This window comes from Odocoileus virginianus, chromosome 4 (assembly GCF_023699985.2).
Source record: "Odocoileus virginianus isolate 20LAN1187 ecotype Illinois chromosome 4, Ovbor_1.2, whole genome shotgun sequence".
Lineage (NCBI taxonomy): Eukaryota > Metazoa > Chordata > Mammalia > Artiodactyla > Cervidae > Odocoileus > Odocoileus virginianus.
In genome coordinates, this window is record NC_069677.1 from 65,922,956 (window position 1) to 65,941,315 (window position 18,360).

At 40.7% G+C, this 18,360-nt stretch overlaps 1 protein-coding gene across 3 annotated transcripts in view; it reads right to left on the minus strand.

Annotated features, from left to right (window-relative positions):
* Positions 1 to 15,725, minus strand: part of RASA2 (RAS p21 protein activator 2) — a 125,526-nt gene extending 109,801 nt beyond the window's left edge. For 2 of the 3 annotated variants that reach the window (XM_070466663.1, XM_070466662.1), the window contains exon 1: positions 15,512 to 15,725. In XM_070466663.1, the coding sequence (XP_070322764.1) occupies positions 15,512 to 15,644 (133 nt within the window). In that variant the 5' untranslated portion in view covers positions 15,645 to 15,725. The remainder of the gene's footprint in view (positions 1 to 15,511) is intronic. The other variant, XM_070466664.1, reaches the window with a different exon arrangement.
* Positions 15,726 to 18,360: the final 2,635 nt, after the last annotated feature.

Sequence of the window (18,360 nt, forward strand, 5' to 3'; positions counted from 1 at the left end):
TGGCAGAGGGAGGGGTGCCAAGGAAGGCTCCACCCACAAGGTAACTTCTGCATAAATATCTGAAGAAAAAGGGAAGCCAAGTATTTTATAGAAAATAGCTTTTAGTCATTGGCAAAAAGTAAACAATTTAAACCAAGAAGATAAACACCACTGGAAATCAAAACTGATAACCTAGATTAACAGAAATAGAAAGATGGCCAACTCTATGTGTACAAGATCAGTGATTCTACGCAAACATCAAAGGGCATAAATCTAGATACTACCATATAATTTTACCTAGAACTAGAATTCCAAATATCAGGGTACTGGGAGAGATTCCAGTGTATATGCTTCTGGGCATGAATGAAAGTATGCACATATGTGTTTATGTGTATGTTTTGCAGAGACTATGTGCATGCATTTCATCTGTAGGTTTGTATGTGTGTTTCTGTGTCCTAGGGGGAGACATTATTGTGATAAGTAAGAAGAGAAGACAAATATTTCTCAAGTAGTTGCATGCTCCAAGACAATGCTAAACATTTTCTAAAATATCCCATTCAGTTGGTACAACGACCTTTGACATAAGCATTACTGTTCTCTTTTATAAATTAAAAAAAAAGTTACTCTGGCAGTACAGTGAATTGACAAAAATAAAATTTCAAAGCCTAGTCTTTCCATTCCTATTCATGTCTTTCTAAACAGAGAAGTGCCTAGAGGAAAAGACAGCTATTTCTTTCTGAAACTATCCTAAGAGATCCTGTAGGATCTCCAATCTATTTCAAAGGATACCTTAAGCACAGAAATAAGAGCCAATGTAGGTTCAGAGTGTGAATAACTCCCTAGAGAAACTGCCAAGGGCTAGGGTCCTGGACAAGATGATCCTAAGAAAAAGACTATCTGCAGTGGGTGGAAAGCTGAATCATAATAATAGTTTCCATTTATGAAATACTTACATTACACACACAGAGCAGATGTTTTTTAGGGACTTCACATGTATGTCACTTAATGTTCACAGTAACTTCTTCCAAGGAATTTTTTTTTAAATAGAGAAATTGGGGACGGAGGGATAACACTGCAGGGGTAAGACATAACAGGAACAAGTTCAGGAGGTGGAAACAGGAGAAGCACCTTCAAGAAAGCAGTTAATAGTACAAACTGACTCAAGCAGAGAGAGATGAAAGGGGAGTAGAAAGGATGCAGCTGTAAAAGAAAGGTGGCACTGCACAGACCCTGTGATGTCAAGCCAAAGAGTTTTAATTTCATTCAGCAAGCAACAGGGTCACTAGAAGTTTCCGTGTGATCAAATCTATGCTTCAGGAAAATCACTGAGAGTTACAAGGGCCTAAACTAAGGTAACAAAGGGGTAAAGGAGGAAAAGAAATATGGAAGAGGTACTACAGAGGGAAAATTCAGAATTTGGCCAGACTCAGGATATGATGTTCTAATAACCGGAGTATCAACCTAAACAGATGATTAAAACTTTAGATGGGGGAAAGATAGAAAAATATGCAAACATTATCATGTATGTACTCAACCAAAAAAGGGAGTGAAGGAGAAAGAATCAAATGTATGCTTAAGAACCTAAGTTTCGGTGTACACAAGCTTAGAATAAAACACTATTATACCATGTAGTTATAGATACATAAGACAATCCTATATAATTTTTTTTCTTTTTGGCCACACCATACAGGATGTGAGATCTTAGTTCCCCAACTAGGGAACAAACCTGTGCCTCCTGCAGTGGAAGCACAGAGCCCTAACCAATGGACTGCAGGGATGTCCCAAGACAATCCTATGTAATATTAACATATAAGGTCTTTCAAATTTTCACATAAAGTTTAATTTTAACTTTTCCAGTAAGACAAAAGTTGAAAATAATTCTGAAAACATCTACAGTACTGGCATAGTACAGCAAGTTAAACAAATTCCTTTTGGAGACAGGAGTTTCAGCGTGAGTTTTGTACTTAATACTCTACATGTCCTAGTCTCAACCTCCTGTGTAAAAAGAAGTCATTATAATGCTTCAAGGGCTACTGTGGCCATCAGCTGAGGTAAGTGAAGTGAAGTGAAAGTCACTCAGTCGTGTCCAACTCTTTGTGACCCCATGGACTATACAGTCCATGGAATTCTCCAGGCCAGAATACTGGAGTGGGAAGCCATTCCTTTCTCCAGGGGATCTTCCCAACCCAGGGACAGATCCCAGGTCTCCTGCACTGCAGGCGGATTCTTTGCCAGCTGAGCCACAGGGAAGCCCAGCTGAGGTAAAGCACTTACCATAATGCCGAGAACAAAATGAGCACTTGGTAAACAGTAACTAGTAGTGCCCTTTCGTGGTTACAGGCTCCTGAGAAACAGCATCTGCACACAATTCCCTTCACTCAAGCTATTAGGTCTGACCAAAGATAGACACACCAGAGAAGCTCATTGTTTTAATGAAACTTTTATTACAGAAACAATACATTTCTATTGGAGGAAATAGATGCAAAAACTCCCAGCCTTTCTATATCTCAGGCTCCAAATCTCTAAAATGAGATGCCTGAATTCTTTCAGATGGAGGGGGAGGGCAAAAATTGGGGGTCAGCCAGCCAGAGATTTGTTTGGTTTGCACAGTGTTAGGAAAAATGTAGCCAACATCTAGAACTGGAAGAGTTAATAATAAATAAGTCCACATTTCTGGTTTCTCTTTAACACTGAGAGTCCTGGCAATGAGGTTCTGAATGGAAACTGTAGATAGACACTCTTCTGAAATCCTAACAATTCCCACCTGGCTTTCCTTCACTATGGCTGGTGGTCTCTGTAGACTGGAGTTTGCAACCCCTTAACTAGTTAATCTTCTAAGTTCCCCTAGCTCTAACTTCCTGAAAAGTTGTAAAAAGAGCACATGGCAACACTGATTTCAAATGTTTTTAGATATTGCTGCCTATGGCCAGTTTAATCTGATAAACACTACAAGAACTAGATACACATTTATATTAAATAAATTGTTCATCAAGAAAACTATAAACGTAAATTTTACCAATTATCACTTCTGCTCACATTACAGCCAGCACTTAACTGAGCACAATGTGCTAGGCAGTATGCCAAGTCATCCAATCTTTTCATAACCACTCTTTAAGATCAGAATAACTACTACCTCCAATTTATACAAAAGGAAGCTGAAGCTCAGAGAGGTTAGGAGATTACTAGAAAAGTAGCAGAAAATTCATACTTTCAACATAATACATTTTCATTTATCATTCAACCAATTTCTATATATCTAATCTAATAAATACTTTCTACAGAATAAAGAAATCTGACACAAGAGCTCTCTCATTCACTTCTCTTTACAGCTTTCAAAGGAGAACAGAAGAGAAAAACCACCAAAAAAGACCTTTCGAATGGTTTCACAGTCACCCTCTTCAGAGTATGTCAGACTGCCCCAGATGTACAGTAGCAAAAAAGGAGGTGGGGTGTCCCAGAACTGCTGCTGTTGTTTAGTCGCTAAGCCACGTCCAACACTTGCGACCCCATGGACTGTAGCCCACCAGGCCTCTCTGTCCATGGGATTCTCCAGGCAAGAACACTGGAGTGGATTGACATTTCCTTCTCCAGGGGATATTCCCAACCTTGGGATTGAACTCAAGTCTCCTGCGTTGGCAGGTGAGTTTTTTTATGACTGAGCCACCTTGGAAGCTCACTTAAGAACTACTGAAGAGAGACAAAGTTACATGGCTATTACTTCCCTCATCTTGAGTTGTCATTTTAAAAGCACCACTGAAAAGACAGACATTTATATTTGTGATATTATTCAGGCAGAGAATAAGTCACTAATAGGCATATAGAGACTGCTGGAATATCTAGTAAGTAGGGTTTCTAGTGTATAAATTAACAAGATCAGAGAACTGGATTGTCAAGCAGCTTTTCTCACTCCCAGTAAATGAAAAATTATTTAAAAAAAAAAATGTCATCTGAGATTCTATAATCCCATTCAACAGGCAACCTTAAAAAAATCAACACATTACATAATTATTATCAGAAATCTGATTCTACCTAAGAATGGCCATTATTTGATATTAACCTGGGACCTGGAGGTTAAACAAATAGAGAATAATAAAGTGTCACTAATACTGCACTCCTGCTCCATCATGAAAATAAGGTACTGTGCAATTACTAGTAAAACACAAACAAGGTAACAGCACTGAGCAAGCACTTGAGTAGGCAAAGGACTCCCAGAATCCAGCACAGTTCAGGTGGTGACCCAAGAAGTGCTCGGTGGTTTTAATACCTGAACAATTCTTGACAAGGCAGAAAGCCAAGGTTAAAGCATGAATTCCACGGAAACTCCTCAAAAATGTCCTACAAGGTAAGATGCAGCTCTTCAGTGTGAAAATCTACAGAATGTAATTAGAGTCCGATTGTTTTACACAAGTCATGTGCATAATAATCATACACTTATCTATACTGCTATCATATTAATCACCTCTGACTGAAGCTCAATTCAGAACAAACTACTGCACATGAAAAGACAAGTTTCGCAAGGTACTGCCAGGAAATGTCCATGGGTTATAGAGAGACGTCACCAAGTTGCAGGCAGGATCTTCCTGTGGTTTGCCTTGCCCACTTCTGGTTTCAGTTGTGAACGTGTGCTGATCCCGAAGCTTCCTGCAGCCCCCTTCTCGAGTAGCAACCCAAACTCTGAAGCACATATGGTAGAAAGCTCTCCAAGGATAGACCAGTGGTCCCTATGGCAACATGAATCTTTAGAGGCTTTTGAGCTGACCAAGAGAGCCTCCTATGGCAAGCAAATGAAAGACCATAGCCAGGTGGTGGCAGAACTAAGGGCTACTTGGACAAGTCATACATGGGATAAGGCTACTATTTCTAGTAACAGCATTCAGGAAGCTAAAACTGGATTCAGTCGTGACCTAGTGTTTTTTTGTTTTTTTAAGTAAAAGATATGAAGAAGTTGCACCACACAGGTGCATGTATGTGAGTGCTGTGTTCTAAGGGAACAATTAACATGCAGAAACTCACAGGAGCATAGTCAAGCCGATAGAAGAGTAACATTTTTTTGTGAATCCTCAAAATAGAACTAAATATAAATTTTTATAGCATTTCAACATTTTAACTTTATTGACTATCCATTATTTTAGACAGAACCAATCTAGGGATAATTATCAACTTCCTGACAAAAGAAATGTCATCAGCTCTTCCCAATATGCCATGACAGGCAACCTGACAGGGAAAAAGACATGGACTTTGATGTCTTAAAGACCTTCTGAATACCTGGCTCTGCCCCATTGAACCCTAAGCAAATAACCTTTCTGTGTGCTCCTTTGCTAAAACTGGAATTAATCACAAATTTCTTCATGAAACTGAATTAAATGAAATAAATTTACAAAATATCCTGGAAAGTGTCTGGAAAAGAGTAAATGATAAATATTAGTCCACTTCCCCCATTCACTAGGAAAATTTTTTAATAAAGTAAAACTGTCCAAATTCATAATGAAAAGGTTCTATACCACTCACACACATGTTAAAGTATTTTAAGGGATTGGAATTATTCTTTTTACTACATTCCTCTGAAACACTGAACTTTTTTAAAGTCAACTTTCTGAATGCAAAGAACTGTTGAAAGCAGGCAGAGCATCGAAACATGTATATCTAGGGTGAAACAGATCACCAGCCCAGGTTGGATGCATGAGACAGTGCTCAGGCCTGGTGCACTGGGAAGACCCAGAGGGATGGGGTGGAGAGGGAGGTGGGAGGGGGGACCGGGATGGAGAATACATGTAAATCCATGGCTAATTCATTTCAATGTATGACAAAAACCACTGCAATGTTGTAAAGTAATTAGCCTCCAACTAATAAAAATAAATGGAGAAAAAAAAAAAAAAGAAAGCAGGCAGAGCAAATAGGAATTCACTATATTATTCTTACAGTTTTGTGGGTGTGAAGTTATATCAGTTACCCAAAAACTTCAGAGGAAAATTGTCTTTATGTACACTCAAAATGTTATCCAACCTAACCTGTGGTTACTGTTTTTGCAGACAAAATACTCTTCAACAGTTAAAGAGAGGCTCTTACAGCGTAAGACTAATACCGGATCAAATTCATTTATATAAATAGTCATTTTTTCAATAACATAGCTCATACATAAATATACTTCCTAGAAAAGTAAATCATTATAAGGCCAATTCCCTTTGTCCACCACTGACAACTAATGTTGTTCATCTTTTCAAACATCTTTCTGTCCATTTTTCCACACACATATAAAGAAGATAAGATACATATAAACTATACATATCACCTTAATGAGGCTTCTTTTTTCCACAATAATACTTCTTGAAGTTCTTTCTTTCACACTATAGATACATCTCATTCTTTTTAGCTGTTATAAAATACATATATGAATATACTATTTAGTCATTTTCCTACTGATGGACACTTAAGTTGCCTCTGTTTTGTTTTACCAACAAGGTAACAATAAACATCTTTGTATATACCTCTTCTACAAATGTGTAAGTGTTTCTGTAGGGCAGATATGTAGAAGTAGAAATGATTAGGGTGTGCTGTGCTGTGCTTAGTTGCTCAGTCATGTCTAACTCTTTGTGAACCCACAGACTGTAGCCCCCGACGCTCCTCTGTCCATGAGGATTCTCCAGGCAATAATACTGGAGTGGGTTGCATGCCCTCCTCCAGAGGGTGGGAGGAGGATCGAACCCAGGTCTCCTGCATTGCAGGTGGATTCTTTACCATCTAAGTCACCAAGAAAGCCCAATACTGGAGTGGGTAGCCTATGCCTTCTCCATTGGATCTTCCTGACCCAGGAATCAAACCAGGGTCTCCTGCATTGCAGGCAGATTCTTTACCAGCTGAGCTACCAGGGAAGCCCAATACACATTTAAATTTTTAACAGATATTGGAAAAATGCTCTCCAATATTGCTTTCCAATTTAAACCCAAGCAACAGTGAAGAAAGAAAAACTTTCACTAAATACTGAAATTAACGAGCTTTTGTTTTTTCACAAACTGATGACTTCTTAAAATTTTATTTCCCTGATTAATTTTTGTCAAACCTTTCCAGTATTTTTTTATGTTAATGGCCTTTTGTATCTTTTCCGTGGAATGCCTACTTATATCCTTTATTTTTCTAATGGCCTTTTCCTTTTAAAAATTTGGATGAACTTTTTATATATTCTGGATATGAACAAATAGAGAGTATAGATAGTAGGTTAAGAGTAACAGAGCCAGTCTGCCCAGGGCTCACTAGCTGACAGATCTTGGCAAGTTACTTAGTTTAGCTATTCCATGCCTCAGTTTCCTCATCTGTAAAAATGGGGATAATAACTGTACTTACAGTCACCATGAGGGTTAAGTTAGTTGAAATACTTAAAAGTGCTTTAAAACAGTGCTTGGTACACAGTTTAAGTGTTATATAGGAGTTTTCTTTTTGTCTGTAAAATTTGCTGCAAATATCTTCTCCCAATCTATTGTTTATGTTTTAGTTCCTATTTATAGTAATTCTTCACTTACTTTTCCTCAAACAGTTCTTTCTCCACCTCTATTCTAATATCAGAATTTATTTAAGTAGACGAAACCAACAAGACTCCCCTCATTGGCTCTCACAACCAACTCTCCTCAAGAATACAAGCAGACATCAGTCAAAACATCTAAATTTAAAAAATCTTTCCACTAAAAAAAACTAACTTCCTTACTGCATAATTCCCACAAATTAGTAAGAAGACTGATAATTAAGCAGGAAAAAAGGCAAACCAAATCAACACCAAAAAATGGAAATAAAAATAACTCTTAAAAATATGAAGAGACTCTCAACTTTGTTTTAGAAGTACAAATTAAAACTAAAAATTAGTGTTCCTTTTCATCTTACAGACAAGTAAAGATCAAGAAGTTTTAAAATACACACTATGGGGGTATAAAGAAATAGGCATTCATACATTGCTGATGGGAGCATAAATTGTTATAGTTTCTATGAAAAGCAATTTGGCACTGTCTTTCCAAAGTAAAATAGCACACACCACTCAATTCATCAACTTAGTATCTAGGAATTTATCTTGTAGACACATGCAATCATATTAAAAATAACATTTATTTATATATTAATAAATTTTAATATTTTTAAAAAACATTAAAAATAACATACCTATTTATTTACTCAGTAAAGTTTGTAATAGCAAAGATCAGAAAAAATCTAAATGTCCATCAATAGGGGACTGGCTATATAAACTGTGGTGTATTTAGATGATGAAATTTGATGCAGCTGTTAAAAAATGAGGTAGTTTCCCTCACACCCCCCATCTCCCGTGTGTGTGTGTGTGTGTGTGTGTGTGTGTGTGTGTGAGAGAGAGAGAGAGAGAGAGAGAGAGAGAGATCTCACATATATGTGGGGCTTCCCAGGTGACTCAGTAGTAAAGAACTTGCTTGCTAATGTAGAAGACATGAGAGATGCAGATTCGATTCCTGGGTCGGGAAGATCCGCTAAAGCAGAAATTCTTACAGTATTCTTGTCTGGGAAATCTCAAGTTCAGAGGAGCATGGTGGGCTACAGTCCATGGGTCACAAAGAGTGGGACAGGACTGAGCACACAGGCAAAGCAAATCATATATATGTATACATATACATATACACACACACACACTTATTTGTGAAAAATCTTCAGATTACCATTAAGTATAAAAAAGCAAGATGCAAACCATGTGTATATTTTGTTGTGATGTGTATATTGGTGAAAAAGATACTAATACTCATACATTTAAGCGTAAGTGCCTAAATAAACTCTGTACGGATACACAAGAAACTGGTAACACTTGCTTCTGGGAAGGGAATGACTAGAGGATAAAAGAAGTGAAAAGAGTTAAGTTTTTAATGGATACCATTACTTACCTTTTGAATATGGTACCAAGTATTTGTACTATCTAATCAAATGAAGGGAAAACATTTAAAAACAATCAAATGAAAACCTCCCTGTGATCACACTGAAATTTCTACTGGTATCTTTTAAATGGTCATGCACAGCAGGTTGCTATCATTCCGGTAGTAGGTGGCTAGTCCGTTCAATGGGTAAAAGCAGAGGCTCACCATTCTAGCTGCCCACCCCTGCAGAATGTTTTAAACCTACAGATGTCCAAGTACCACCCAGAGATTCTGAGTTAGTAGGTCTGGAGTAAAGCCTGCACATCAGAATTTTTCTAAGTTCACAGGTGACACTGATGGACAGTCAGGTCTGAAAACAACTGAGTTAAGAGCATGACACAAACAGGTAAATATACAGGCTCAATCTATACTTAAATTACACAGTTTCACTGCTAACCCTAACCACTTCACACAGTTCTTAAAAAGGAACAGATGAGAGTGTGTAGATGGTACACTGAAAATCTATTACTACTTCTGGATATTATCATTAGATAGGCAGTGTAATCTTCATACACTAAACACAGTACCTTTGCAACACTCATACTAATGAATTCATCCTAAGTAGCATTTTAGCAAAAACTGGTAGCAGTGGACTAACACCCAGCAGGCCATTAATGGAGTTTCTGAGTGTCAACTTCTTCATTTGTAAAGCGAGAGGACTGAAGGAGGTGTGTTCTCTACTTCCCCCACCTAACCATCTACAATTCTCTAAGAATACAGGTGCCTAAAAGAAACTATCGCTTTAGGATAAACTAGTAAGAACCTTTTTTCATCTCATTCACCGCTCAGGCCCATTTCATATTCTAGTAGGCTAGGGTCCTCAAAGAAACTCAGATATGCATTGAGTACTGCTGAGTAAAGTAACAGTCACAGAAAAAAAAAAATTGTTAGGATTCAAACAATCTTATCTAGTAAATCTTAAATAAGTTTTAAAAAATACTGCATATCATACACAGTAAGTATACTAAATACATTTAAGCACTTAAATAAAAGCACCTGATGTGCTACCTTAAACTAACTGGTTCAAGTTAAAATGCAACAATCAAAGACTCAGTGCTGGAAGGAACGTGAAAGACCACATCCAGACCTCTCAGTTTACAAGTAAGAAAACAGAAGCTCAGCAAAGTTAAAGAATTTGCCCAAACTCATTCTGTCATTAATGATATTCTTAGAACTAAGTTCACAGTAACAAATTTATCAAGTACTGTACACTCATGTTTGCATGAGTTGTGCTAGTATAACCTCATGATGCTGCTGTTGCTAAGTCACTTCAGTCGTGTCCGACTCTGTGTGACCCCACAGACAGTAGCCCACCAGGCTCCTCTGTCCCTGGGATTCTCCAGGCAAGAATACCGGAGTGGGTTGCCATTTCCTTCTCTCAGTATAACCTTATAAAGTGTATTATTTTAGCTAGGGATTTTTGGTGACAATGACATACAAAACTAAAGATTACCACAGAAATTTCTTAATATACATAAAAGTTTCTTAATTTACATTAAGTCATTACAACAAAACTGTTAGCAGCTCTCAAAAGCACACAGAATTTCATTAGTAGGGCAGGTAAAACATAATCTGCTATTATAGTCAAATAATTTCGTAAAGCACATTAACAAGAAATAGGATTAGCATCTACGATTAAAGGATAAAGCAATAGTTTTATTTTAGCTACATTAGTTCCACAGTCTCTTACGAGTCTATTCAAAGAGTCCTAAAAAAATTCTATGAACTCATTGAGGTTTACCTCCTGTCTTCCTCAGAGCAAATGATTAGCAGACTGCGCTGTGAACTTTTACAAAGAACCCTTTTCTCTCATTTCTATCCATCTGAAAGATGGATTCTTCCTCCATCGTAAATAACTCATCATCTCATTTCAAATTTCTGGCAATAATGAGTTCTTGGCATGAACAAACCCTTTTTAACCTCTCTCTACTAACATTAAATAACTCATCTCATTTCAAATATCTGATAATAATAAATTCTCAGCATGAATATACTCTTTTTAATCTCTCCTCAATTCTATTGCATGGTCAATAAATTGTCTTAGTTTTGCATTTTATTACCAAAAAAATTAAACCTGCCATGACAAAAACATCTAATGTGTAAGGTGGGATTCTGAGATTTTTCTTTTACAGGCTCAGGACCAACTAGTAACAATATTCATGGAATACAGTCAGGTAACAATATTCAACCCCCTAATAACAAGCAATCTGAGCATTTAGAAAAATTTAATACTTTTCCTAATGAGGTTACTTTGGCAACAGTTCAAACCTAAGGTCACCTGGCACTGTGATTTTGAAAGGGATGAACTTCCTGTCACAGGTCCATGTAGTTTTCTTTCAATAATCTTCCAGTTTGCTTAGCTGTAAACTTTACAGAACACTTTCACGTCTAGCATGTATCTAAAATCTCCCTCAGGATAATATAGAGAAGTAAGGCATTTTCTAAAGGCTGATTTTGTTCTAGGCACCATGCTGACACCTGGATATTTAAAAAAAAAAGAACATGAACAAGGATGAATTCTATCTTGGAAGAATTCACAGTATAATAAATAATATCTATAAAATGTGCTGTAATAAGGAAATCAACAACAAACTGTGATCCCCCAGCAGTACAAAGGCCTAACACAGTCTCTCCAGGAATGAAGGTACCAATGGTCCCCCAAAAGGCTCTGGTTAGGAGATCACATGGAGAAAGCTTTTGAAAGATGAACAGGGGTTCCCTGACATAAATATGGGATGGAAGAAAGGAAAAGGCACTCCCAAGCAAAAGGAACAACAAGTAAAAATGCCTAGTGATGAGGCATTTATTCCCATTTTAAAGATGACAAAGGTAAGTGAGCTGCCCAAAGTCACATGAATAATAATTAACAATGTATGAAACAGAATTCAGGACTATTGATTTTAATCAGCTTTGTACACCAGGAAATGCCAGCACATGTTGGACAAGTATACAAACATTAGTTTTTATTTACTACTTTACTCCTTCCTAAGAGATGGTCCAAGTCTGATTCATCTCCTTGGGAGGAGAAAGAGAAATGATCAGAGAAGGGGTTTTATTTAATCCTCAAATCAACCCTGTGAGATAGAGGTGTTTTATTACCCCCACTTTACACACAAGAATACAGAGACACACAGAGTTAACAAAAGTCAGAAATTAAGTGAAGAATCAAACCTAGGCGACTCACCTGACCAAGAAAACTCAAGCACTTAACCAGACCCTACACATCCTACTTTGTCAAACAGTCTTGGTCATTCTTCATCTGAAGATACCAGGGAGAACATGTAAGTTCTGGGACACATCACGGTCCCACAGATCTCATACTGTACCACACATCTCAACATTCACACAAATCCTCATTGGCTCCCTTATCAATCTGGTCTCCCTTGAGCAGGTAAATCCATGTATCAGGCAGCATGGTCTCTTTGAGCAACATTTTTACAACGTGATTTAACTGGATCAGAGCAAACTTAACAAAAAGCACTAACCAAAAAGGAGAACATCACACAATAAGAGCAAGAAACCTGAGAGTATAAAGGAGAAAGCCCTAATCCCTATCTTTCACTTATGTATGCTGTTTTTAGAGGGCTGGGGCCAAAGTGGTTCTAGAAGTCTAACATACTAGTACACTCACTGCACAGGAGTTCAGATGAAAGGATGGAGTATGGAGTACAACCTTAACTTTCCTGTATCAAAGGTTCATACGACAACTTGGACATCCAACAATCAAACCTGCCCCCTTATTATTAATATTTGGAGCTACCGTGGTTTCCTACTGCACTAATATGACCTCAGGGAACTGGGGATCAGCATATAAGCTCAAATACTATAGCAACCCTGGATTTGCAAATAAAAGTTGACTGTTGGGGAGTGACCACAAAATGTCATTTCACCTTGAGGAATATGTGGGAAATGTATGTGAAAATTATATGGGATGTGGGAAAATTAATAAATACTGGAATGAAATGTCTAAAGATCCATGGAATTTTCCAGGCAAGAATAATGGAGTAGGTTAGCATGCCCTCCTCCAGGGGATCTTCCTGACCCAGGGATGGAACCAGCATCTCCTGAATTGCAGGAGCAATTCACAGGAATTGCTGTCACCGGGGAAGCCCCATAAATATATACATACCTATGTATATATTTATGTATATATATATATATATATAAACCCATTCCTCCTCACTTTATGCTGGCACAATTTGGAGTTGAAGGGTCCAAGTCCAGAAAACAGGACATTTCCTTTCAGGCTCACTTTCAGACCTGTGAATCTCTAATTCCCCAAGTCAGAGGCAGTTTGCAATCTGCCAGCACATCTCCAGGCCAGTGGCTCCAAGGTCTCCCGGCACTGTGAAGAGGAGAGCTGACAAGCTCGCCCCCACCCCCAAGCCGCTTAATATCTGCATTGTCAGAACCACTATCATCCCATTTCTGTGACTTTAGCACCTGCTAATAATGACTCTTCCAGCCCCCCAGCCCCCAACCTGCAAAACCCACATGTCAGTTTCAGGGAAACAGAAAACTGCATCTCTTCACAGGTTCTGAAGGTCAACTGACCAGCTAAAAAGAGGGCAAAGAAAACAGAGAGGGAAATAAAGAGAACCTTCGCAAATAAGTATCTTAATACCTTTTTCAGACATTCCATGACCTGAGCTATAAGCTGAGCAATTCAAAAAGCAAGAAACTGACTTGAGATAACAGATGTAATACTTTAACTACGGCTAAAGAGGTAATAGCATTCTGGGCAATAAGATGTTCAATCTCCAAGTCTGGGGAGTGGAGCTGCTCTCTCTCATAGAAACAAAGTTGTGTTTTTTCATTTGTAGGCTACAGTTTCACTCACAATGTTATCATTTACTGTGCTACCTTTGCCATGGAGAAGGTGAGAATCGGGTGTGGGGAAGCTAACTCCTGGAAAAGGGCCCAACTCTCTCAACTCCAAGACATGTGTATATGTAGTTCCACGGTATAACCAGCAGCTATATAAATCAGCAAGGCTCCAATAGATGTTGCCTAACACTGAGTGCCACTAAAAGATAAAGCAGTGAAAATCTGAAAAACTAGATCGAGAGGTGCTCTACTCATTCATAGTTTTCCCAAATATTAGATTTATGAAATATTAAGCATAATACTTAATTTGAATACTGAAAACATTTTATATCCTAGAAGGTTATGTTGGGAACTCGGATACTGACAAGATCTTCTCTGCTGTCATTTTTTCCAGGTTTTAAGAACTGTACTCTCTTAAGAACCCCAGGACTACTTGTGGAAATAAAAAGGTGAGAGAATTTGAGGTGTCTGCTTCTGAGGTTTAATAAAATCCCAAATTCTTGAAAGGGGGAGCAACTTGAAAAAAGGAAAGTGGGGTAATTTAATTTCAATTAATAGTATCACTATTAGGAAAGAGGAAAATTTTACACCCTGTGCAAGAAAGAGCGTTGTTAACCATATTAAAGCAATCTGATTTTCTTCAAGGTAAAAAGTACTCATGACTAAGGGCTATTTACATGAAATATGAAGCATGTTCCAATCTGAGGATACAGAATCAAGGAAGCAAAGCTAATTATCGACCAAAGCAAAAATAAGCTGTATTTGATATAAATTACAAATAGCCCCCCCCCAAAGCGTTTCTTCTGAATAATAGTAGTATTATTTCATAGTAGTCTATGAAAAAAAAAATGGCAATCGAAAGTCGAAGGGTCATTTAAAAAAAAAAAAAATAAATGTCCAAATGACTGAACTCAAATAGTCTGTCTATAGAAATACTCGGGGCCTCTGAGTAAAAATGTGAAGGCAAGTAGGTTGGCTTACTCACAAACAATTAAATGCATGAGAAAGAAAGGAATTAAGTGGGTTAAGTGCGGGCTGGATGACTGTGTTTTGAGACCTGCTCACAGGAAGCCACTACATCCTGCCTCAAGTCCCTGTCAGTCACGCTGTCTCTCGATTCAAGTCCCCGCCGCAGCGAGGTGGGGCGAGTACAGGTGTCCGGCCCCAACCCCTCCCGGCGCGCTCACTCACGAGCAGCCGTGCGGCCGCTCGAGTCCCGAGGCGTCTCTCTTCCTCCAGCTCTGGGCGCCTTCTCCAACCTCGAGAACGCAGAAAAACAGGCAGCCCCCTCCCCTCGGGTCAGCCCCCCTTCCACGCCCTCCTCCGGCCGCGCCCCCCGGTAATTACTGCCTGGCTCCCACCACGGTGCGGCTCCCGACGCCCTCAGTCGCCTGGAGGCCTGCGTCGGAGGACAGCCGGAAGCTCCTCACGCCCCCGGCCCGCGCCCCCGGCCGCACCCCGGGCGGGGGCGTCCCCATGTCCAGGCCGCGCCCCAAAGCCAAGCCCCTCGCGCGGGCGCTGCCCCCAGCAGCCCCCCTCCATCCCGTCCCCGGCAAATTCCCCGCACAGGGGCAGCCTCAGCCCACGCCGCCCCGTCTGAGCGACGCCTCCCTCCAACACACCCTCACTTCCAGACTCTCGTGCCGGCCCTCCCCGCGCGCCTCGGACGGCCCCGGCCAGGCCCCTCTCGGCCCCGCGGTCCCGGCGCCACCACCCCCGCGCGTCCGCCGCCCCCTCAGCCCCACGGCCGCCGTCGCAGCCGGGTCGGTTCCCTCACCCCAGCCCCCGCTTACAGATCTTGCCCCGCAGGCTCTGCAGCACTCGGACCTCACGACTGTCCTCGCCCCCGGCCTCTGGCTCTGCCGTCGCAGTCGGAGCCGGCGCCTCGGAAAAACCCGCAGGAGCATCAGGCGCCGCCGCCGCCATGGTGCCGCCCGGCCTGTGCCGCAGCCCCGCCGCCTGCGTAGCCCGGCGAGGCGGAGCCCAGCCCGCGGTCTCCGCGAGGACGAGCCGCGCGCCTGGCTCCGCCCCGGACCTCGGCCTGGTTAGCCCCGCCCCGCCCCGCCCCCGCCCCACCCGCGGCCCCACAGTCACCGCCCTCGCTCCGCCGAGCCCGGGCAGCTCGGCGCGAACCCACCTCGTGCGTTTCCTCGACTTAGCCTTGTAGAAGCCCACACTCTAGCCAAGTGTGGCTCCAAGTCGTGGCTGTGAGCAACCTTAAAACCCTACTGAGAAAACCCCAGCCCTCCCAAGATTCCCAAACCCTTCTGGGAATTAGTTTCCGTACCCCGCCCCCCCTCCGCCCCATCAGCGGATTTATACATCTAACGCTCAAGGGAACTCCCTGCGGAAGGAACACAATGGAATTTGACAGTTGCCAGTGGACCTCAAAGCTACCTTTTTCAAAAGGAGCCGAGGTGCCTTAGAGACTCCGCCACTTCCCCAGTGATATCCACATGCCCTCAACCTCAAGCTAGACTACACAGAGAGAAATTCTTACTTTTACGTTTGCTCTGCGAAAACTGATTCAAAAACAGGTACATACTCCCAATCACAGCCTGAGTGCAGCGCCTGAGACCCTTCCAAAGAGGAATTTTGAAGAGCCTCTACCACCACTTGGGTATTTTGAAAACAAAGAGCAAAGAAGGGTTCCATTCCCCACACCCCAGCCCAGAAGTGATCTGTTTGAAAAGTTGACTGACACTAGGAAGCTCGTAAATCTTTGACTAGTTGTTAGCTTTTTTTCCAAGGGAACTTTTTTGCAGTGAGTAAACTGCATGAATAATAGCCTGGTATGTGAGGAGGAAGATAATTTCCTAGGCTTGAGGTTAACTCCACTGTCCTAAGAAGGAAGAAACTGTGACTTAACAGGGCAGGGTACGGTTGTTTTCTAGGGCAACAATAGCAATCAGTCAGGCTGCCAACTAATATTTTTTGAGGGTCAGACTTTAACAATAGATACCTTCAGAGACTGCACAATGTCAAGGTGAAGACAGCCCCAGCCCTCCAGCTGCTCAGTCTGGGAGGAGACACAGAGAAGGGCAGAGGCACTGAGAGAAAAGAATTAAGATGATTAAACTGAGGAGTCAGGGAAGGCTGTCCTGGGAAATGGGCTGAGGGATGAACTGAAGACAGGGAGAGGCAGAAAGCTGCCAAGGAGCAGAGGCCACCTGTGCAAAGGCTGGACAGCCAGAGAGAATGGCCTTGGTATGCGTCTGTGGCCTAGGAGTGACACTTTAAATTCTGCGTGGGTTCCCAGTGGCCTCTATGTGATTTTTACGCATGTTGGAGAAAATGAACCTGCCTCCTCTTGTATGAATGTTTTTCTGTCATTTCAAACAATAGACCCTAAACTTAATTCCCTATCTTCATTTGCAGATCTGAGTTCACAGCCATATTGTGTTATCTGGACTGGAAACTAAGACTCTTTTTTGACTCCCCTGTCCCCATACAGTTTGCAGTTGCCACATACTTCTGACTCTGCTGAAATCTCTTCTCTCTCTTCCTTCCTTTCCATTCCCTGTCATTGTCCTTATTAAAACCATCCTGTCCTCATTTGAGTAGTGTCAACGTGTTACAGAGTTTGTGTGTGTTTTCAAAAAGCAGGAGCTTATGAGACAAACTTGGGTTGGAGATTAATTCTATCACTTTTACATATGCGACATTTGGAAAGTTATGCAACCTTTCTGAACCTGTTTTTTAACAGTAAAATGGGAATTTCTATACTTATTCTTCCTTCTTCAAAGGGTGATTCTCAGGATTAAATCATTATTGAGAATGTGTGTGTGAAGCATCTAATGGAATGCTGGGCACGAAGTATGATTAACTCAGTAAACTTTTAGAATTGATCTCCCATCCTTCTCCTCCCTCCTACACACCTCTTAATCTTTTTAAAACAAAAATTGGAGTTTGTCACATGTCTGCTCAAAAAACCATCAGTGGCTTTATTCATCCCTTCAGCCTGCAGCAAGCTACACTACAGGTCATAAAGAGTACTAGAAATGATGAAGAGTAAAGTTCAAATTCCTTGGGCGAGTCTTCAGGGTTGGTCCTGGACCTGGCCTACCTGACTCTGCATCTCTCACCACACTGAGCCACTTTTCCAACCAGCCTGACTCTTTTAGTACAGTTCTTCCTCCTCCTCGACCAAATGCTGCCCCATCTATCTCTTTTTTTCTCTCAGAAAGAGGTTCTCTTGGACAGAGGTTCTGATTTGTACCTGTCTGTGGCATTGATCGTTTTCTACCTGGTGTTTTGTTACCTGTGTACTTGTTTATCTCTTCTTCTAGGTTCATTTTTTTTAACTCTCCCAATAAGTATCTTTTGAATGAATGATTTGAATCATATTAGCTCACTTATTCCTCCACTCTGCAGACTTGAAATGTTCCTGTTTGGGAAATTCTGATTTGTATTTATTATTCCTTTTCATACCTGTCCAAATAGTTAAGAATGGGACACCTTAATAACAACCTGTAATTTTAAATTGAAGGCTAGTTTTTCAGGGTTTCTTCCTTTCTTTGAAATATTATCTGTACAGCTGCTATGGAAAACAGTGTGGAGATTTCTTTAAAAACTGGAAATAGAACTGCCATATGACCCAGCAATCCCACTTCTGGGCATACACACTGAGGAAACCAGATCT